The 23,210-nt window shown below is 39.1% G+C and overlaps 2 protein-coding genes across 6 annotated transcripts in view; one reads left to right on the top strand and one right to left on the bottom strand.

Moving 5' to 3' along the window:
* Positions 1-94: 94 nt before the first annotated feature.
* Positions 95-23,059, bottom strand: glt1d1 (glycosyltransferase 1 domain containing 1). Of its 4 annotated transcripts, XM_086029777.1 has the most exons (13): positions 22,799-23,056; positions 22,663-22,690; positions 20,745-20,896; positions 20,504-20,609; positions 19,742-19,793; positions 18,817-18,853; positions 17,473-17,529; positions 9,042-9,140; positions 8,362-8,411; positions 6,309-6,352; positions 5,787-5,907; positions 2,801-2,899; positions 95-1,020 (listed from the first exon to the last, which is right to left on the bottom strand). In XM_086029777.1, exons 3-13 carry the CDS (start codon positions 20,869-20,871, stop codon positions 874-876), a joined length of 939 nt encoding a protein of 312 aa, XP_085885903.1. In that variant the 5' UTR covers positions 20,872-20,896; positions 22,663-22,690; positions 22,799-23,056; the 3' UTR covers positions 95-873. The 4 variants fall into 4 exon arrangements, with proteins under 4 accessions (XP_085885903.1, XP_085885902.1, XP_085885904.1 ...); XM_086029776.1 differs by having other exon boundaries at positions 22,663-23,056; XM_086029778.1 differs by lacking the exon at positions 22,663-22,690.
* The window catches only part of slc15a4 (solute carrier family 15 member 4), a 30,318-nt gene continuing 29,613 nt past the window's right edge, over positions 22,506-23,210 (top strand). Inside the window, exon 1 of one of the 2 annotated variants that reach the window (XM_086029775.1) lies at positions 22,506-22,653. The gene's annotated coding sequence lies outside the window, so the exon portion shown is untranslated. Of the gene's footprint in view, positions 22,654-22,894; positions 23,191-23,210 lie in introns of those variants that run through there. The other variant, XM_086029774.1, reaches the window with a different exon arrangement.

Raw genomic sequence — 23,210 nt, 5'->3', positions numbered from 1 at the left:
TCAAACAGACGCCTTTGGTTGTGCAAAGAGTGGAAACAAAATAAAAATCCGAATAAGCTAGTGCTAAAATTGAAAATCAAATAGAGACACAAAATGCAGTACAGCAACATTTTATGTATTAAATCTGAACAAATAGTGCAATTGCAAAAGTATAAAGCATATTACTTTAGCAAACATTTTGCTGTTTCATCCATCCATCCATCCATTATCTGTACCGCTTCTCCTCACAAGGGTCGCGGGGCGTGCTGGAGCCTATCCCAGCTGTCTTTGGGCAGTAGGCGGGGGACACCCTGAACTGGTTGCCAGCCAATTGCAGGGCACACAGAGACAAACATCCGCACTCACAATCACACCTAGGGCCAATTTAGAGTATCCAATCAACTTACCATGCATGTTTTTGGAATGTGGGAGGAAACCGGAGTGCCCGGAGAAAACCCACGCAGGCACGGGGAGAACATGCAAACTCCACACAGGGAGGCCGGAGCCGGGATCGAACCCGCGACCTCTGAACTGTGAGGCGGACGTGCTAACCAGTCGACCACCGTGCCGCCTTTGCTGTTTCATTACCTCACAATTATCCTTTAGATCCAAGCGCCAATACAAAAATATATCATTTTGCTACATGTTTACAGCATGTTCTTTTAAAACACAGCAGTGTTTACTGGGAATATGTTCAATGTTTTTTTTTTCTTTTTTTTTTTCTTCATACAAGTCTTACAAATCCAGCAACATTAACAGTGTAAGAATCTTTACACAATGTAATGTCATGCAAACAACACAAAATAATAATCCGGCAACAGAACAAAACTCATACAAAAATATTGGTTTGTGTAGACATGAGCAAAGTAAACGGAGGAGCTGAAAGAGGTGGCCTCAGTGCAGCGTGTCCACCAACCTCAGGTAGGTTTCCCTCTCCTGGTTCAGGCTGTGATGCTTCACCACGTAGACTTTTCCGTTCCTTATCACTCTTGCTCTCAGCTCACGATCTGACAACAACCTCTGAGACTGATGTACAAATTCCTGGCAAGGGTGAAGGCAAAATGAATCATTTACTGCTAATGGCCACTTGAGGCCTGCCATTGAAGTTGCCTGAAGAGGTTTTTAAAGCACAAAGCCATATTACAAGTAGGGCTGTCAATTTAGCGCGTTATTTTCGGCGTCAATCCAACCAACCTTTTGATGCCGTCAATATTTTTGATCGCGTGATTAAGGTTTCCATAGGCTGCATTGATAAAGGCTGCTTCTCACCATGTATATGTACATGTATATTTTAAACAAAGCTTTGAAGCAGACGAGACGTTACATCTGCTTCAAAATATTGACGATGAGGACGTACGCGTTGGTAATGTGTCAGAACAACACCAATGTAAATGATTGTGTGTGTGCGTGGATGCGCGTGTGTAGGTGTGTGTGTGCTTGAAAGGGCTGTGTTTGTGTGAGTTGAATCCAATGCTTGTTTTTTCAATTGAAGAGGAAGTCAACCCAAGCATTTTTTTTCAAGAATATGTTCTACGGAGCCCCCCCTAGTTTAAACAAGGCATTCTGATTAATATTGTGTTTGTGGAATATGAGTCAAGCAGCAAAATCTAGCCATCTCAGGCATTTTATCACTTCTGTCAACTGAAAATGACATCACAGATGCCCTGAGGGCTCAAACAACGACCAAGCTCAGTTTAAGAAAACAGGTGAGCTGTGATTGGTTGTTACCTGAGATCTGAGAAACTGTGATGTCATTTTTAGTCGGCAGACGTGACAAAATGGCCACCCCAGTGATGGCTAAAACAGGTGAATTAACTTTTATTCCACAAACGCAATATTTATCAGAATGCCTTGTTTCAACTAGTGGGCTTGCATAGAGCATATTCTTGAAAAATAATATTTTTGGGTTGACTTCTCTTAATAAACTATTTGCATAAGAAAATCAATCCTCTTATTCATGTAAAGGGTATTAAAATTCAAGAAAATGGGACAGAAAAATCAAGGGATTTTTTTTGCAATAAATAAAATGTGCGATTAACTACGAGTTAACTAGGAAAAAATGTGATTAATCACAATTACATATTTTAATTGTTTGACAGCACTAATTACAAGACATGAGAGTAGAATACAGATTAAAGTATTTGCATTGATAAATAAATACTTCAAAAGGATGGAGCTATTTGTAGCTCCGGGCCCAAACAAGTCCATTGGACTGCAATATTTAATTACGATTAATCACATTTATCCTATAATGGCTGCCACTCCCAATTTTCTTATGAAGAATAGGAAAAAAACTAGCAACTTTGAAGACCATTACCCACCATCTGTCACAGAGACCTGCTGGGTGGGAGGGTAGGAAAAAAAAATTGACCAATTAAAAGATGATCAATGCTTAGTGAAGGCACCGTTATTTGACATATGGCGTATCCACACTGCATTCCATAGAGCTAATGGCTCAGCAGACTGAGAAACACTCCAGCTTTGCCCATCTCCGCTCACGTGAGGCGATGCCCTACACCCAGCCACCACCCGTGGAGAGGGTTTATCTCCCCACTGCTAGTGAAGAGTTATCTCTAGCTCTGCTGCAGTGAAATTGATTTCCTTTGACATGTGTTACTCAGCTTTTCAAACCTAGTTTAGAGCTGTTCTGTCAGTTGGAATTACACAAACCGCTTCAATGCCTGTTTGTGGTAAATACTTTCTGGGTTGGCTGCAACAGATTTTTGCCCAAAGTCTTGCAGTATAAATTCAAAGAATCCTATCAAGCTAGTCAGTATAAGATTAACATGATATCAGAGCATGTGATAGTTATGCTGTATACCTGAGGGGAAGAATATAGCAGACCAGTGACCTCATGTTGTACCACAGCTTTATTTCCTGGATTGTCCCTGGCCAACACAGGTAGCTCCAGATCCATGGCCTGTCAGAGGACAAAGCAATTAGATTCTCTAGTCATAGACTAGTAGACACAGCGCAAGGCATTACTAGCTCCCTCACCAGCACAATACGGTTTGTTGTAACTGGTGGCTTATTTGTGGTGGTAAGCAGGGTGATGGTCCATATGTTCCATGGAGAGCAAAATTACCAACTACTGCACAAGAATTACTTGTGCATTCATTTATAAGAAAACATCTTGAGTTTACTAGTACAAAGGATTCAAAATCTGCAAATCACTTGTTATTCAGCCAAAATGTATTATGACTCAGGCACAGAGTTCTGGTCAAAAGATGACATTGCCTCATAGGCATGAATGCCATATTAATGTTGGGCTTTTGATTATTTTATTTTGATGTTCGTTCTTTCTCCATTTTTAGGATTATACAGCATAGGAGGGACGGGGGTAAGTTGAGCCACCCCCTATTCTTAAGACACCATTAAAAAAATGGGCACGTGACTAAATGTTTAGGGCAGGGTTGTCACCAATCCTTTTGAAACTGAGAGCTACTGATTACTGCAGAGGGCTACCAGTTTGAACACGCCTCTGAAATAAATGTGCTCAAATTACATGTTATTAAAAATTAAGAATATTCATTTATGTGCAGAGAATGATCATGTTAAATATATATATGAACCACCATTCTATAAATCTGCTTGTCTTCACACTTTCAAATGAGCACTTGCACAGCATTAATAGAAAATTACAAAATCCCATCACTAAAAGTTTTTTTTTTTTTTAAGAACAGGCATTCATTTATTCATCGTGGTTCACATTATATAAACAATATATTATAAACACTGTATATAAATACAAATGTTGACCTCTAATGTGAACACAATGCATCCATGAAGTGACACACACATGCGCACAAAACATGAGGTCATGTGGCATGCTGGATTTACGGAAGTAAATGCGGCATGTCATCCTGACACCCTGACACTTTGTGTCAAGAATTCTGGGCTTTGAACAAACCAGTTCCCATACATTTACCAAAATTAACACAAAATTAAAATAAATATATGCATACTTTGCTTGCCATAGAAATATCGGACAAAGTTATGCAAATTAAAAATATGACTATGCCGGAAAAAAAGGAAAGTGTATATATATATATATATATATATATATATATATATATATATATATATATATATATAAACTGTGGCATCACAAGGGGACGTGTAGTGGAAGGATGCCACATTCCATTTCAGATGCCAGTGCCACGCCCCAAGTTGGCCGACAATACAGACACTACTATTTCCCAACATGCCTCACGACCCCAAGAGGTGTGGCTGCTTAAGCCACTTTATTGAAGCCTGAGTGGCTGTACTTAAAAGGGAGAAATGCAAGGAGCAGAAAGACAGTGTGAGGACAACAGAGAAGAACTGGAGAGATGCAAGAGGAAAAACTCACGCAACATGGAGGAAGGTTGTATTATTTGAATTCAGAGAACAGTCTTTAGTTGGAGCCTTTGAATTTTTGTCAACTTTATTATTCATTACACCAACTGACGTGAAAAAGACAATAAATCTTGATTTTTGTTAAAACCCTGACCTAAGAAGTCTCTTGACATGTCGAACTGAAAAGCACCATTTTTCTTTATATACTTTCCTTTTTTTCCAGCATATTCACATTTTTAATTTGCATAACTTTGTCAGATATTTTTATGGCAAGCAAAATTTGCATATATTTATTGTAATTTTGCGTTAATTTTGAGTTTACTTGGAATAATATTGTATCCTACCTGTTTAAATTAACATTTAAGTTGAAAAACAATTATTTTTAGTCAATTTTGTTCATGTTTATTTTGTTTGGCCCATAACCTAAAGTGTGCTTTGTACGTTTGAGTTTGACACCCAAATATCATTTAGCACCACTTACAGTATTGGTTTAGATTTATGTATGTACATATTTGAACTTGTCATGTATAATTTTGACCATATGTGGATTAGAGAAAATCCCAAATAAATTCAAACTTTAAACCTAAATCTTGTTTTCAAAACTAATTGAAAATGTACATTGTATAATTATTCCACTCTAGAAAGAAAAATCATTGTAATCCCCAAATTAATATTACATTCTTGCCCATTATAAGTGACTGTTCCATGGAAAAACAAATCGTCATGAAACAGCAATCTAATGAAAAGCTGCAGAGGTATCAAAAACTTCATAGACAGAGAAATAAAATGTATTTCTGGTCTTGTCACACTTATGAATTTGGCACCATTTTGCAGTGGTCTCAAGGCAGTTCACTAAACTTGTAGCCCGCCTGCCGAGAAAGTACATACAAAAGGGAACTTTAAATTGGTTGCTCAAAATGCTAATATGCACAGTGCACTTAAGGCATTAAATGCAGCAGTGTCATACAAAGGCGACACATTGTCTAGGTTATACAGTGAAATAGTCTGTCTGAAGTAAGCATTTGATTGTCCCAAAGCTTTATGTGTAACAATTCCATCTTTCCAACATAATAGATTTTTTAATTGTGTGTGACAGAGCCTTTGTTACCATGCATGCAGTGTCATACTGAATATACTGAATCATGTGACATTTAAACAGCATACCTAAATACGAGCAAGAGATAGGGGAACCTTTGGGAAAATCACTCCCAATCTCCTTCAGAATTAAGAATCTGTGTCAGCTCATGCCTTCAGCAGGTTGTTGAGACAAACACGCTAACATAGTAATCCAAATTTAAGCCTACAATGGATTGTCTTAAGTGTGTTGAAAAAAGATTAAGTGGATTTGCCGGTTTTGCTTGATCATCATAGTGTTAGTTTCCTTATGCATTTTTGAAATGTTTTGATGATGTTTTCATGTGATGATGCGATTTGTGGCCCAGTTACCCTTGTAGCCGTGAGGTGTTTACCTCCAAGATGGCTGCTGACATGCCCTCTGAGATGGAACAGTTGACCACAGCAAAGCACCTTTTCATGGCAGCGTGGAGCTCCGGCTGGCTCCTCGCCGGGGCTAAGAAGACCCCTGCTGTTCTGAAGAAGCAGTGACAAAGCTCAGGTCTGGCGTGACTCAGGGCTCACAAAGGCGTGAATGCCGCTGAGCAGTAGCAACAAGCTCAGGGCAAGAAACACGGCTACACTACTTGTGAGATGAACACTGACTTCAGGTGAAGTCCTAACCAAAGAGCACAAACTTTGTTGTGGTGAAATCCCGTGGCCAAAAACAAAAAGATCAAGCCAGCTCAAAAAGTGAGAGCAGCTGAGATTTGCATTCACTTCAGCTTCCTTTTTGATAATGTGGCTTTATCTGCTGTTTTGCTGCATATGAGGTCAAACACGTTAGGAGGAACAAAGCAACTTCTGGAGCATTTTGCCAAATCCCAAGGTCTTTTATATAGTGTGCAACTGACGATGAAAATTAAATGGCCACTTACCTCTTCACTACAGCCTCGATTTCATCAGTCAGCAAAGGATCGATCTGGAAGAGACAAAAGCTTCATAACCATTAAGAATTCAAGGAGGACAAAATAAACAACACAACGACTTCTACAGAGAGCAAATCATTTTCTGAAAATCCTGTCTTTTTCAGAGATTGGGGTCAGGGTAGGGTGGATGGCCAATCTGATTAATTGCAATGTGGGATTTGTGTGCATTAGCCTAACCTCAGAAAAGTTACATATCAATTTAGGTCAAAGATGTTGCCAAGCAAGCTTTTTCATTACAGCGCATGCCATGCTTAATTAAATCTAAACAGAAGTGGAACATTTAAGACTATAAACACAACATTTTAGTCATGTAGGATTTAGTAGTTATAGCTGTGCCAGTGGGAGTTGCAGCATAGTGCATACTAAGGGGAGAATATTCAAATATATTATGCTATTGCAACAAATACATTTTCATGCTCAAAAACGGTGTAAGAGCATGAAGTTTGTGGTCCAGTGACCGAGGAGTGGGATGCATCATCAGTGACAAACTGACCTGAATTTTCCTCCTGTGGATTTATGGTGCACCACGACAGCTTAAGCAACGCATATATCATTTGGACAGTCACTCGTCTTTTTTTAGATTTCACTATGCAGGTTGACAATTTTGACTGCGAGAGGCTAAAGCGATCATGCAAACAAACGTTTCTTTTAATAAAATATATACTTTTTCATTTCTCATAGAAACAAACAACCTTCCACTGTGATTCAGGCATGATGAGATGAATCATGCAGCTCTGCTTCAGCTGAATCATTTTATCAAAGGAGAGCACAGCACAGAGGAGAATGTTGCGCCAGGAGACGGTGGATAAGCCCTTGGCCATGTTTAATGGTGTTGTTTTCAAGAAGCGAAACAACTTTTACTTGACATTATGGTTCAAAATGGAGAACAGTTACAGAAATACTGTACGCCGATGCCATATCAAAGCCGTTAGGGAGGAGATAAAGACACTGAGAAATCAATGAATGAGCAACAGAAAATTAAATCGCGGAGAAATAGAGCAGCTTAACTGGTTGCTGCTTTCTGCGGATGCATGACTTTGTGACTTCACAATTCAGGACACTAACATTACTGTGCTATCCGCTTTGGAAAACTGTACATACATCAAGTCATGGTGGATCCATTTCATGTACAAAGGACAGAAGAAATTTGTGAGACAGATCAACAGGTGAATCATGTCATATCACATGTCAGTGCATGTGCAGATCCAGGCTCATCCAGCCGTGCATTCAAAAAGAAGAGCTCTACTGTATACATGGCTAGTTAGGTAAGTGCTCATCTGAAATATTCAAAAAGCAGATGGCAGCTTCTCACAAAAGGGAATTGAACAGGCACTATGACTGATGACTCTCGGCCTGTTTGAAGAAAACGTATGCTCAGTGCTGAATACAATTGTACCCAACTTGTTAAAGGGTAAGTCAACCCAAACATATTTTTGTCCAGAATATGTTCTACGCAGGCCCACTAGTCAAAACTCGGCATTCTGATTCATATTGTGTTTGTGGAATATGAGAAATCCACCCGTTTTTAGCTATCTCAGGGGCCAGCCATTTTGTCACTTCTGTTGACTGAAGATGACATCGAAGTTGCTCAGGGCTCATATAACGACCAATCATGGTTCCCATGTTTTCTGAAGCTGACCCATGATTGGTCATTATCTGAGCCCTGAGCAACTTCGATGTCATCTCCAGTCGACAGAAGTGACAAAATGGCCGCCCCCAGAGACGGCTAAAAACGGGTGGATAAAGTCTTATTCCACAAACGCAATATTAATCAGAATGCTGTATTTCAACTAGTGGGCCTGCACAGAACAAATTCTGTAAAAAAATATGTTTGGGTTGACTTCCACTTTAAAGTAGTATCTCTACTACAGTATATCCTATTAGCAGCTGCTGGCTATGTGCTGACTGATAGCAATGATATGTAGAGTCATGATACAAAGCGAAAGATACACTTGACAAATGTTGGAAGAAAAACACAACATTTAACAGCCTGTGTACTTACCTTTGGACCAATTATAACAAGCACATTCTGGGGATTCTCACTATGCCACTCTGTAAGACAAAATAATGATAATAAATGAAATTAGAAATTAAATTAAAAAAAATAAAATCAGGCAATTTGGGGGGAGAGACAACATAATAATAATAATGATTTTTAAAAAATGGCAATTTGGCGAGAGGGACAACAACCCCTTGATCATTCTGTTGTTGTGTCAGAGAAATATGAGAAAATTAAAATTAAATGGGGTGCCTCAGGAGTCATTTTTATACCATAAATTTGCAGTGTCAATGATGTTAACTCAAATTAAAAGAGTGGAAGAGGGTCTGATTTTGAAAAAGCGGTAGTGATCTTTCTGTACAGCCTCAAGAAAATGTCATAAGAAAATGTGCATAAAACAGACTCAGAAGATGCATAATGAGCTGTCAGAGGAGGCTCTCTAATGTTTGACATACATTTTCAATTTGATGATACTCAACCACGGATTTAGGACCATCTTTAATGCATAAGGGCGTTGCTTTCGCTACAAGATAGAACAGAAACAGTCAGAAAAACTGAGCCACTTAGGTGATTCTAAAAACAAGATTACAGACAACAGCAGCAATGAAGCTCAAGTTCAAAGGATGTGGAGCCAGAAGTCCTCCGTTTAAATAATGGCGAGCAAGTTTCAATGTATGATGTACCTGAAAAACTCTCCACTAAATAGAGAGGGTCCTTGACTCTTCTGAGGCCACAGATCAACAGGAAGACATGGAGTCGTTCCACATGCCCACCACTTACACCTGGAAAGAGTCCAGACACAGAACGACAGTGCTAAAATAACAAAACACTGCATAATGAAGATCCAAAGTACTGGCAGGTAATGAAAGTGATGCATCACCCAAGGTCATGAAGAAAATAAAGACAGCAGTGACTAATGTGTGTATGCAATTCCCTGATCAGAGTTGCAATGCTCAGCGGGGAAATTGGGAGACATGGAAAGGCTGTGGCCTAATCACTGTAAGTCATAACTACACAGCCACACAGCCACAGCGTGACAGTGTCAAGAGCAGCCTTGAATTGCTGGAAAAGAAGTAATGATGTCAAATTGTTTGAGGTAACTACTGAGTCAGCTCTTTGCCCAATGCGTCCGATGTTGGATGCAATCCAGAGATTAGAGGCCAGCAAGGAGAACAATGCCAATGGCCACTGTTCAGCGGCTGACTTTCAAAAGGCGTAAATCCTTATAGCCCCACCACACACTATGATTATTATAACACATGCATGCACACACACACTTGAATTACACCACATTGTATGTACTTAGATTACATTACAAAGAGTTGGTTTCATAGTTGTGTGTTGGAGAGAGCCTTCATGCAGCATAAAAATCCTTTGCCAAGTGATTTTTTTAAAAACCATGTTTGATCTATGAGATTACTATTCAACTTTGTCAGAAATAAGTACATGATGGATGTATTTTAGGTGGATCTTGTTACATGGACTTGGTTGATGTGTTTTGGTTCGTTGCAACAATAATTTGCAAATGCAGGCTAATTGTGTATCTGATAAATGGCTACCTATCAATGTTGGAAAGTGATTATTTCCTCTCGCGGTGGCAAGAGTACACAGTAAACAAGCCACACTTGGATCCCACAAACACACACATGCTCATGTTAAAAGTACCATGACAGGAGAAATCCCCTGCTGCCAGTTAAATCCAGATTAGGAGGCTGAGGCAGTTCTTTAAAGCTATTAAAGAGGATCCAAACGTGACAACGTGGAGTCTGGGCATTGACCCTGATCCCTGGAGCCTATTGTCAGTGAAGTGCCTCATTCTCCCTGGAAGTCCTTGTATTGATTTGTGTGATGCTAAAGCACATTCACTCAGGCTAACGGCCAAATTAGAACATCAGAACAAGGTGCATGAAAATGTATTTATTTAACCTTGATTCAGATTAGACAATTGAGAACAGTTATTTATTTGCATGTCAACCCGACTGCAGACAGAGTAAATAAAAGCAAATAAAAATAAATACAAATACAGTGGTCCCTCGCTATATCGCGGTTCAGCTTTTGCGGAATCGCTACATCACAGATTTTTTTACATTGCCATTTTGTATGCTGTTTTTTACAGCACACAAACCTGTATTGTGCCTGGATTTTTTACAGTGCAATTCAGCATGCTGTGTTTTTTTTACAGCAAACAAACCCCGCATAGCACTGTAGACTAATTTGAAGACATCTCCCCCGTGGCATGTCTCGCACAGAATGCGTTCGGCTTACTACATTTCATTTAGTGATGGAGAAGAGGAAGAAGAGGACACAAGTGTCAATAAAGATAGGAGGATGAAGTTACACTTGATCGCTTGGCAACCATGAAAGCTGCACAAAACCCGGGACCCTTTCATGTTTCGTTCCGATAGTTTTCAAATCTAATCGAAGGAGGAATGTCAGTTTCTTCTCATCTCGCCCAAGAGAGAAAAAAGAGTCAACAACTACTTATAATGATGTTTTTCTCTCGGAAAAGGAGAGTAGATAAAAACAATACCAGGAAGCCGTCTCAGGCTGAAGGATGAAAGGAAGTGTGAGACACCTGCAAGTTAAAATTTATCATTTCTTCTTTGCAACTTTATATGTTGTTCATTAAAATTGAATTTGTTAGTTCAAAAATGTGTCAACATTTGTGTTTGTATGAAAATGTTTACTTTTTTTCTTAAACATAAGTTTGGGTCTTTAACTTCCTGTTGTGATCATTTATGAACAATGTTCATGGGTCAGTGACCTGCTCTAATGTTTAATCATCAAAAATATATCATAAAATGCAATTCTTATAATATTAAGAAATGTAAATTTAACAAACGGCCAGCAGACAAAGCTTTTTTCTAGATTTTCTAAATGGGTCAATTTGACCCACAACATAACAAGAAGGTTAAAAAAGGTTTTGACGTTAGACACGTTGTAAATAATATTACAATAATTAGTACAATAATAATAATACTAATATATACTTTTTTTTCTTACTAAGATTTGAACTTTGAGCATGTTTAAACGAGAAAAATGTTAATGGTGATGTTTACAGCCTTAAAACACAGGATAATAATTGCAAAAACAAATTTTCCAATTTTTGCGGATTTCACATAGGGACCACTGTATACTTTGTACAACAAACGGTACAATGTGATATAATTAAATATTCACTCAATACATTACATTACAAAATAAATAAAAGGTTCATAACAGACTAAAAACAGCTGCAGCGATCATAGTTTCCTCTTTTTTTTTATGATGATATTGGGATGAATTGCAGTGTGTTGTTATTTGTTGTAGAATGCTCCAGTCATCCGGGGCAGAAAATTGAAAAGAAGATCAAAAGTAGTGCGGACTTTGGGAACGAAGAGTTTAACAAAACTACTGGAACGGTCAGTGTGGGTGGTGACATTCAAGGTCAGCAGAGAGCGAAAATAGGGTGGGGTCTTGCCAGTGACTGTTTTATAGATAGACATCGACCAGTGAATTTGTCTGCATGAGTGAAGGGAGGGCCAATTAAACATGGAGTACAGTTCACAGTGGTGAGTGTTAAAGGGAGCACCGGTGACAAAACGGATGGCGGCGTGGTATACTGTATGGTGCCTAGCTTGTAGAAGAGGGTTTTTGAAGATGATAGTACATCTTCGGAATCTAAATTTGGGATTGGTTAAGAGTCGGAAATGTAATGGAGACCTATCAGAATGAGGAAAAATGTTGACACAATTCATTTTCTCAAGGTAGCATTGTCAAGATAATCTAATATGCAGTCGCACCACCTCCCCCATGCTTTGGTGCAGTTCACTGAGCTCTATGAAAATTGTTTTTGTTTTTTTGCCTTTGACTTCAGAGGGTTTTTTGAACAATCCCCCTGATGCTTTGAACAGAAGATTAGATTAGGTATGTGAGTACATGAAAGTGGTCTGTACTTGAACCGATAAAATTAAACTCTCCCTCACTTCCCAATCATGCAATATGATTTGCAAGGGCTTAAACAATGACACCTCATGTCACAGCAAGAGAGACATTTTGCCACTGTGGCAATAATAAAAAGCAGCAGTTGTCATCAGGTAAAATACAGTATAATTTGCAGACAACCTTCTGTGTTTGTCTTGGTTGTTAACTGATGCCCATTTCAACCATCATCAGAAATTTGTTTGCCTATTTTGACTTGCAAACAAAACAGACAACCACATATTAAAGCTCAGACCGAATAGACTTACAATGTGTACCTGACTTATATTGTTGCTCATAGTGGTTGTTCTGTTATCAGACACTAAAACACACAGTCAAAATATCTTAAAATAGTTTAAAATACTACATTGTAGTTCAATTTATATGAATCACTTGCAACCAACTACATCAACAAGGTAACGTTAAGTGCTTATGTCCCCTGCAGTGCTTCAAAAACACACAAATGTGTAAACCTGGGCTGAGACTTTACACAGTATGGGCAAACCCATATATCTGTGCGTTCGGGAAAATATGGCACACAATATATGATATATACACAGGAGTATCATTCCAGCAAGGGTCCAAAGGAGAAGGCTCAAATAAGATCTCCTCTTTTGTCCAGTCAATTGAACAATTATTCATTTATGTCACTAGCAATGGATGAATGTACAGCTACACCAGGGGTCAGCAGCCCGCAGCTCCAGAGCCGCATGCGGTTCTTTCATGCTTATGTTGCGGCTCTGCGTGGCTTGGGAAAATAAATTAAAAGTGTCAGACTGAAGTGTATTGTAGTGTCTTCCAAAGACACGACGTCAGACGTAGCTTAGTTATCTCCCTTTTTATTATTCCAAAATGGCCACCTTTTTGTTATTCCAATTACGGTGCAACAACAGTTCCTTCGAAAGAACACAAGGATCTCTTCGTCCTCCTCGCCGTTAGCTCATTCCTCTCACTCGCACACGCCTCTCATCCAGTGAGTCGCGTGATGCAATCAAGAACCTCGGAAACAAAACAACTTTAGTTTTTAACTTCTTTCTTCAGACCTTGTGTACTTTTGGTGAAACGCATTCGCCTTCTTCAGAGACATTCAGAACTTGACGACGTTGATCAGCAGGCAGCCTGCGTGCTTAGAAAGCCTCGCGACACTAAAACTGCACAATATCTGAACAAAGTATTTGATTTGTGTTTTTTCGTTTGTTTAATTGTAGTTGTAAATTGTAACATTATTGGGACCCCTAAATATTAAAATAAAATTATATAGTCTCTGTCAGCCGAAAATATTGGAAGTCCAAATATGGCCAAATGCATTTTTTTATCATAAATCGATTATAATGATCCGTCCTTACTTCGTCTGTAATTTTTATGCAATTCTAGCCAATTTAAAGCGGTAAAAATAGCAAATAGTAATAGTAAGGGTCTTTGGATTACGTGTGCTTGTTTAATATGGATGGATGAGATGCTTCGTTGCAAAAAGACCCCCGTCACTTGTGTCGTGAGGTAAGTCTCCGTTTCATTTTAATATGCACTTTAGATGTGGTTAGTTGGATCATTGTTTCATTTGCTGCATCACTCATGGCTTTAAACTTGAAAGAAGGCATTTTGTGAAGGCGTTGGAGCCAAAATGAAGATGTTTTGTTACATTGTATTGGGCAGGTGTGTTTGCTGGTGTGACGTTTCAAACGCCGGGGGCGCAATGACCGTGGACTTTGAAGTACTCGGATGTCGCCAGCTTGCTTTTTATACTCTTTAAATCAATTCAAGCACTAAATTACCGATTGAATGAATTTTGTGAGTAGTAATTTATGGATGTGAGTGTGCAATAGCAATACAAGGTATTATATAACTTGAACGAAGCGGTGCCTGGGAACTCAAAAAAGCTGACGTTTTTTGGAGGTTAATGTCAATAAGTGTTTCCTGCTCCCAGTGCTTTGTTTTCCGTAGAAACTAGGTCAAATGGCTCTTTGACTGTTAAAGGTTGCCGACCCCTGAGCTAAACCAATCCAGAAATACATGATGGAGTGAGTCCTTCTGTGTGTGAGACATATTTGGAAAATGAGGATTGAAACCAAATACAGTATAGATTTAATACTAATGGATTTTTGACAGGATGCCTTTCTACATTGGTTGTAAACTGAACATTAGATGCTGAAGGGTATGCGTTTTGGCACATTCATGTGGTCGAAATTTAAAAGTGGAGGTCATGAACACTTCATCCTGTAGGAATCAATCAGTCCCAGATTGACAAAGAAACAATATTGACGTGCGTCATGAACACGGTACCATATGAAAGTACAAACATACCGGTAATTTTTTTATGATAGCAGTGAAAACAAAGTGTCATAATATGGTGCCTTTCCTTCGTACTACTAAGTAGTTGTGTGTCGAGTTTCAAGAATAACCAATGGAGAAGAGACTTAGGGCAATTAGTGTGACTTTCACCAGTTGTCAAGTGTGGTGACAAATGGCCCAAGGCCGGAGAGCTATTAATCAAGTCTTCTTCTCTATACACAACACTGAAGTACCAGGATGGACCTCATGTTGCAGAGTCTAGGTTAAAGAGGCATAAGGTAAAAATATATAATACCAATGGAATTGTATTCCGATACATACCATATAGTCGCTGTCCTGTGAAAAACATGTCCTATTTTTAAATCTTTTAAATTGTCATGTTAATGTGATGTCTGTAACGTAGAAACCCCATTCATGTAAAAAAAAAAAATTAAAAATTAAATTGAAAATGGGAAAAAAATGGACCAAAGTGTTTTTCACAGGACAGCGACAATATGTTAATTATCTTACAGATTAGTGTAACAATGCTTACATAATTGTGTTCTCAGTGGAGATTCTGCTGCTTCTTCATCTTCCAATGATGATAATAATATGATAAGATGATTATATATTGTTTCACTTGGGGCTTAATGGTCATCTAAGGGAAACCATAAGGAGTGGGCCTACGTACACAAAAATGCATGACTCACTGTCACTTTGAATATTGATACATTTGATGGGTGGTGCAGACCATGTAACACAAGAGATCAGTGGAGTAAAACCATAAATGTTACTGGAGATAGATTTGATCAAAGTGAAATGAGGCTTTAATTTCGGTCCTGGCACTCATTAAGTATAATGTCCATTATTATTATTTTTTTGACAAACGCTACCTCTTTCAAAAATCTGCAACAGATCACGAGAGAAAATCATAATTTAGAAGTTCTGCAAGAATGGCATACAGAAGAAAACCGAATCCATGACATTACTTCCACTGCGTGTCACAGTAAGGGTGTATTCACACCAGAAAAGTCCACTGGTCCGCTTGTTTGGTCCAAGCCAAAAGCAGACTTTTTTTTTTTTTTTCATTTGCTGTGATTCGTATTAACACCGCACTTTTTGCAAGTGAACGATATTTAGCAAACACATCCAAAGCGTGTGACGATCGGTTCTCTCATTGGACAGAAATGACTAGGATGGTACACAGAGCACAGACCCGGAGGAATGGAGGAAATCATGGAATTCCTATGTGCTGCATGCCTGCTCTATATATTTATGCTGTTATTAGAGCTGCAAAAGTTTGAGAATCAAGAGCAGCTCATTCAACGCAGGTTTCACAACACTATTTCTAATTTGGGAACATTGTCGGTGAATACGTACAGTATCCCGAATGAGACGACGTGCTCTGCGTGCCCTGACTCACAACATGCTGGCAGTAGTGTGGCTAAACTGAAGACGGAGGATCACCTATGATCAACATTCACTCCAGGCTCATTTTTCCCACGATGCCTGGCTACGGTAGCTTGTTAAGCCCCGCATGTAGTTGGTGCGGATCGGCCGTGTTGTATTCACACCTGAAGCGAACCGCACCAAGTCTGTTTGGAAAAAGATCCCCACAGATCAATGAGGTTAATGTCTCATGAAAGCTCAGGTGCCCTTCATGGCAAGTCAGGCTCCAATTGGCTCCCGCATAACTCAAGGCCTTCATTTTGTCATGTTAACATAAAGCCCGGTTCACAAGACAAGATAATTAGCCCGATTTGCCCGATGTACCCTCCCGACAACTCTAAGCACGCTCCAATTACGGTAATGGCTCAAAAAGATAATCTTAATAGATATTCCTGCCCTGTGTGGTGTGTTCAGAATGTGGTGTGTTCAGAATGATCTCGACCGCTCGGAAGGACTTTTGGTCTGCTTCGATCTCAAATCGGGGACACTGTATTCAACATGTTGGGATACTTCGGCCTGAATTCTTACCGTGTATGGTGGGCTATAATACCCATCATACATTGAATCGCTTTACAGTAATGGTATATATTGCGAGATAAACGTAGTGTAAAAATGTGCAATGTAAATCTTTACTGTTAAAAGGAGAAGAAAGCATCAATTTATTTTTCTGCTTCTTTTCAAATTTAGCAATTTCATGTAAACATGTCTGCTTTTTCTTTTATGATTAAATACATGTAACATACAAATAATCTGAACACTAGTCCCTTAGCAGCACTAAATATTAATGAAATAAAGAATGAATTTTGAGACCTATCATTGTGTAGGTCTCAAAACTCCAAAACTCAACACTCTATGGTGCAAAATACTGCAAACAACATTGAGGATATTCTAAATATTTAATGCACTAATATAATTTTGACCTTAGAAACCCCTTGTCCTAGTTGATGAATGCAGTGAATGATACATTTCCTTTCTATTTGCTCTTATTATTTTCTCTCGAATATAGATAGCTACTAATGTGCCTTCTAATTTGCTGTTCATAGTTACTTACTCTCTGCTTTAACACGGTTCCAGCCAGACGTCTGTGAAAAGTGTACTGCACCACACATTTAAGAACTTACTCTGGCATTTCGCGGCTAGACATTTCACATTAGTTTATCGCTGCAAAAAGAGTTTTTGCTTTCTTGCTCTGTCTCGGAGAGTATGCGCCAAAGCACACCCAAAAAAAGAAATACACATGCACAACCAAAACATGGAGGAGAAAGGGCTCATATCATTATTCTTTTTACAACTATGTCCTCACGCCTCACTCCACTGCTTTTATGTTAGTGCCTCAACAGTTCACGTCACAGAAACAGTTCACTTTTAATGAGTTGAAGGGAATAATTTGTAGAAATGTAATTTCAACAAAGGATGAACAAAAAGTGAGAATAGTACCTGATTTCCGTAAGAATTCAGACCAGCTGAAATCCTCTGTCGCTTGAGTCTCTATACCTTTAACAATAATGCAGATAAGGAGCAATATGAGTTTCAGGAAACAGTAAAAGTTTTAGTCAGGCATATTTACATCAGTGGGCAATGTTCACAATAAGAAAGAGGCTTTCTATGTGTCGTAATCTTATCGTACGAAAAATTACGTTTATTGGATTTACAGAAAGTGCCCCTTTACATGAATGAGCGGACAGAGCTGCTCCGGCATTTGAATAACCTACTGTGACGGTGACGCACGGCGTCGTGACTCAAATGGATGTCATTTCCGCGTGTTACTTTCAGTTGTCAATAAAACACTTGATATCACTCACCACAGGAATGACGCAGCCGGTTTCCTGCTCACTTCAAAAGTGTGCTTTTGTGCTGCGTCTCTAAGCTTGTTTACCTCTGCCTTTGTATTTGCGGTGGTTGTGCACCAAACACTGCACTTCCGCATACAAGCACTTCCTGTACTACAAAGACCAAGATTCCTTGCGGTTGTATATGCGCTGAGTGTCTCGATCGTGTCTGTTCTCAGCAGTAATAGTAAGTACAGCATCTTATGTTTTTATTTTATCCATCCATCCATTATCGATACCGCTTATCCTCACAAGGGTCGCGGGGCATGCTGGAACCTATCCCAGCTGTCTTTGGGCAGTAGGCGGGGGACACCCTGAATTGGTTGCCAGCCAATCGCAGGGCACACAGGGACAAACATCCGCACTCACAATCACACCTAGGGGCAATTTAGAGAGTCTAATCAACTTATTATGCATGTTTTTGGAATGTGGGAAAAAAACGGAGAACCCGGAGAAAACCCACGCAGGCACGGGGAGAACATGCAAACGCCACCCAGGGAGGCTGGAGCCGGGATCGAACCCACAACCTCTGAGCTGTGAGGCAGACGTGCTAACCAGTCGACCACCGTGCAGCCCGTTTTTATTTTAAGGAATTTTATTTTTTTCATACCAAGAATTTTGATGTAAATTTCGACTAACGGTGAAATCCGACATTTGCGGAAATTCGGGTTACATCCCCAGTGTAGGAACGGAACTAGTTTGTAAATTGAGGGCTTCCTGTATATGCATAAGTACATAAAGAAATATACTATCTAGAGTCCTTGGACAGAATTAGATAAACAAGGCTTGTATTGGGAAACAATATGGTGAATTGACTGTCCAACTTAGCTGTCAACTTAGTATTAGTGAAAGCTTGATAACAGAGGAAAAATGTGAATATGTGATGATAAATGCAGAGCTTGATTGAGTCAGAGATGCATACGTCTGACATGAATGTTCTTGAAGAGCTTACCTTGTGGCTGGACAGAGATTTTGCTGCTCTGTGAGTGCTTTAGGGTGGGGGTTGAGGGAACAGGGGGCAGATAAATAAGGTTAAAATAAGACATGTAATAGTTTTGCATTATTCTACATTGTGTTCAGGACACTTCTATTATCAGTAGTACAGTAACTGTTTCATGAATGACGGACAAGGCAATTATCTTAAACTGTCAAGATTTTTAGACTAAATTTGTCCCTTACAAAGATAAACATGGATTGGTAATTGGAATTTCTAAATAATAAATCAAGAGTAGATGGAAAAGAAAATGACTGCATGTTATCATACTGGATCCACTCATGTTTTTTTCTCTCTGAAGTAAAAAGGGTGAATGTGTGTCCTGTCAACCTACTGCTAGCACTAAATGACAGATAAAGCATGCCGCAAGCCTCAATCTGCAATTTATTGCTAGAATGTAATCGGAAAATAAACCAATGTAATACTGTTCTAATGCCAGATTGGAATGGGGTATGCAGCCTATTGTCAGTGCAATAAAAGCCCTTCTGTTGGTTTTATTGAAATAGTAGCTCCTGTTGTTTGATGAGCAAATAAATAAATAGCATTTTCTTTTAATAGTGGCTTGTAGTGTACTAAATGAGTAGTCTAGCGGTCTACATTTTATCCAAAATAAAGTACCGTCTCTCATTTTAGTTATATATTTATGTTAGTTGTAACTTTGTGTGAGCATGAAACATAATGTATACTGACAGACAGTAAACATAGTTGTGAATAATTTAGCACATGAATAAATCGCCTTTTGAGAGGGAAATAATTATAACTGGTTGGGACAACCAAGATCTGTACGCAAACAGACCTAGCATTGAAGCAATGGCTGCACTTAAAATACTGCAGATGGTCCAATTCCTAGTCCAATTGGGAATTCAAAAGGGTAAAACCCTACCAAATATAGCTCAGCCTCTTTTTTCATTTTGTCTGTAAATGCAACTGCAAACCTGTAAAAAAAAACAACACATTTTACTGTCACCCCCACCTTTGCAGAAGACATTTCAGTAAAATACTTGGTAGTAATACTTTCATCTTAAAGCCCTGTATAAGCAGAAACAATAACAACAGGAGATGAAAAGGAAGCAAACAACAATGGTTAAAAATTTGATTCAGAAATCTTAAATAGATAAATAAATATGTTCCTTATTTGAAACACAGGTTAAGTAGGTGGGGGGGAAATGTTAAAAAAGAAAAGAGAATAATGGGGATTCATCTGCATGTGGGTTTCATAAAGAGGCCAGTAGGCTAACAGGTGACTGCGTTTCATTACCAAGATTTGCATCTCAAGTGTACAAGAGGGGAATTGCATGGATTCCGATATATTCTGCCTGCGTCTTCAAACTTTCAGATGCCACTTAGATTTACACGGCAGGTACTCTGTCTGTTTACATCTTAACAAAATAATAGATTAAATACGAAAGAAAATAACATCGATGTTAAATTAAACTGTCAAGATAAAAAATGACCTACTTCTAATGCATCTCTTATCCATTACTTAACAGTGCAATTGTATTGCATCCCCAGGAGCAAAGTTTGCAGTGCCTCACACCTTTCTTTCCACTTCCTTTTTGCCAACTGAGAACATTGTGTGATGTGTCAAACGACCGATGATGAGATTCATAAGATTCACTATAATACTGATATTCAGCAGTATCACCGTGCTTTGTGTAGAACTTTCTCCATAACCACACGTCTCGTCTCAACTTTGACATCTTCATTGACGTCTGTTCCACCAAAGATAATGCCAAAGGGTACTTGGATGTCTGTTTTGAAGGTTACACATAAATACATTTGTTTAGGCAGACATGGAAAAGGTAACAGGTTTCCTGATTTTTTTTTATTTTTGGGATGGTCGTACTGGATGACACGATGGATCGAAAGAGAAACATGCATTTTACCTAGCAGAAGTCTGCCTGCTTTGAATAGATGAATGGCCAGTGCACCCTCAAATTGAGGATTTTGTGAGAGCAGGTTTGCCACATCAGAAGAAGACTCAAAATCCTCTGCATGTCTGAGCTCACACATGTGTCCTGCCGATTCAATGTGGGACCTAAAAATGAGGGGAATTAAATATGTACATTTACATCGAAAAGTATACATAACTTCAGATTTTTTTCGCATGTGTATCATATTTACTGTAAGTGTTTTGGATCTAGGAAATCGTAATACCCAAGACAACCCAAGTAAATACAAAATTCAGTACATCAATTATTTGATTTATTAAGGGAAAAAAGTCCAAACCTATCTGGCCCTATGTGGAAAAAGTGACCGCCTTCCTTGTTAAATCATGAGTTAACTCCAATCATGAGTTAACCACAAATTTGGGGAAGAGGAGTTTGATTTTACTGGCCACATCCAGGCTTGATAACCACCAGATTCTTTTTTTTTTTTTTTTTTTAAATCAATAAACCACTTACATGGAACCTGTCAGAAAAAGTGAAGTAGGCTACAACATATAAAAAAGAAAAAAAGAAAAATGCAAAAACACATCAATCCAAAGAAATTCCAAAAACAAATGAGAAAGCCTTTTTGATAATGATTATAATTCGTTCAATGAATTAATTCCTATAATGATTCAGAGGGATATTGCCCCACGCTGGTGTCATATATATGAATGAAATGCGATGACATACACCGCACACATCCGCAGAATTAATCTGTCTGCCTGCGCCTCAAGCAAATGCACTAAAATCGCATTAGACCACCTGCAATGAGACAATGAGTCCAGTTATCCAGTATGACCATTTTTGAATGTGCATTATGTGTAACATTCATAATTGCTGGTGCTAACTATACGAGTACATGATTAGTTCTCCTGCAGCATATACAGTACAGTAAAAAGTAGCTCACAGAAGAAATAAGGTAGTGGAGACCCATGGTTTAGATCGGGGGTCATCAACTCCGGTCCTCGAGGGCACCTGTCCTGCAGGTTTTCAATCCATGCTGTAACACACCTGTTAAAATGATCAGGATTGTTATCAGATCATTTTGACAGGTGTGTTACAGCAGGGAGAGATTGAAAACCTGCAGGACAGGTGCCCTCGAGGATTGGAGTTGGTGACCCCTGGTTTGGATCAAAGAATACTCATGTGGTTTAGAAATACATGAAAACTGCTGCTCTGAGACAGTGTCCAATCTGACTTGTCCTCAAATCTTTAGCAAATTGGAATGGGAAAAAAATAAAGCGTGGGGATGTGTAATGCTGGTAGAGGTGAACCTCAAACAAGACTCGAGGCTGTAGTTGCAGTCAGCAATGGTTGTATTGTACTCAGAGAGGCTAGCTGTATACTTTTGAATGCCACTTTTCATATTTTTATTGAGTTAAAAAAAAGCTAGAACCATGGTTCATGTTTCTGTTCACTTCACCGTTATGTGTCTCTTTTGTGTTTTGGTCTGCCAGATAAAATCGTAATACTAAATATATATATCACCTTTGTGGTTGTGACAACATGTCGGACAGTACAAGTATAAGGGGTATTTATGAATACATTTGTCAGCCACTGTATGTCACTACAGTTAAAACATGGCTAATATCAACTACACTTATTTGGAGACCCCTGTTAGGTTGATCAATATGACTAAAAGACCCCCCGCCCCCCTTTCATTATTTTTCAGAGCACTGACGTACTCAATCCAAGTTGTTTTATAGGTGAAGCAATATCAGTGTAGAGAAACCAAGACGGGAACTTTAACGACAGGCATGCTGCCCGGGTTAACGATTACCTTCTGAGCTCTGCTCCATTGTTTAATGCGGTCTCACCTGAATTATCAATGCACTACCGGAAACATGTAAAACTACTATAAGGGGTAAATTACCTGATTCGCTTAGCTGTGGTGTGATTTCCTGATTTGGGTTCGAGACAAGCGAGAAAAAGTAATTTCATTTTTTCCCCCAATAATGGACTAGAGGATAGCATACGCGTCAGTAAATATGAGGGGAAAGATAACCTACGCGTGCTAATGCTGCAGACTAGCAAGCCTGATAGAACACATTTCCTGGAGGCTTACTCATTACTTGGGAATTTACTTGAACTGTTTACGTGTCCGTCTCCCTTATGGTTCCCTGGAAACGCGTAGTTTTGGAAACAGCTGACTGGGAGCGCAAAATGTGACTTTTCCCCCTTAAAAACTACACGCTACAATGAGTCGTGCAACAAACGTTTGAACCAGCACATGCTCGACGTTTGTCGCAAATTTGTCACTGCAGGAAAGGTGGCGACATGAAAAACGTGTATTCGTGTAGACTTCGAAGTTCCACTTCCTCCTTTCGATTCCGTGGCGTCAGAGGCGTCTTCGCAGATATCCAAACAACGTGGATGCACCGGCTAGCAGACGGGACAGCATGTATTATACACACTTGTATT

The sequence above is a fragment of the Filicampus tigris genome, chromosome 5, assembly GCF_054856515.1.
Source record: "Filicampus tigris isolate MCC_2025a chromosome 5, RoL_Ftig_1.0, whole genome shotgun sequence".
NCBI classification, from domain to species: domain Eukaryota; kingdom Metazoa; phylum Chordata; class Actinopteri; order Syngnathiformes; family Syngnathidae; genus Filicampus; species Filicampus tigris.
Note: the sequence above shows the minus strand (reverse complement) of the source record. Positions and strands in the feature narration are given on the sequence as shown.

Excerpts from the sequence above, each read along its gene's own strand:
- glt1d1 (XM_086029776.1), bottom strand. The coding sequence starts at position 22,763 with ATGCTATCCTCTAGTCCATTATTGGGGGAAAAAATGAAATTACTTTTT. Across the intron at positions 8,412-9,041 it reads TTTAGTGGAGAGTTTTTCAG|AGTGGCATAGTGAGAATCCC; the intron begins GTACATCATACA and ends TTTGTCTTACAG. Across the intron at positions 2,900-5,786 it reads TGTCAGCAGCCATCTTGGAG|GCCATGGATCTGGAGCTACC; the intron begins GTAAACACCTCA and ends GTCCTCTGACAG.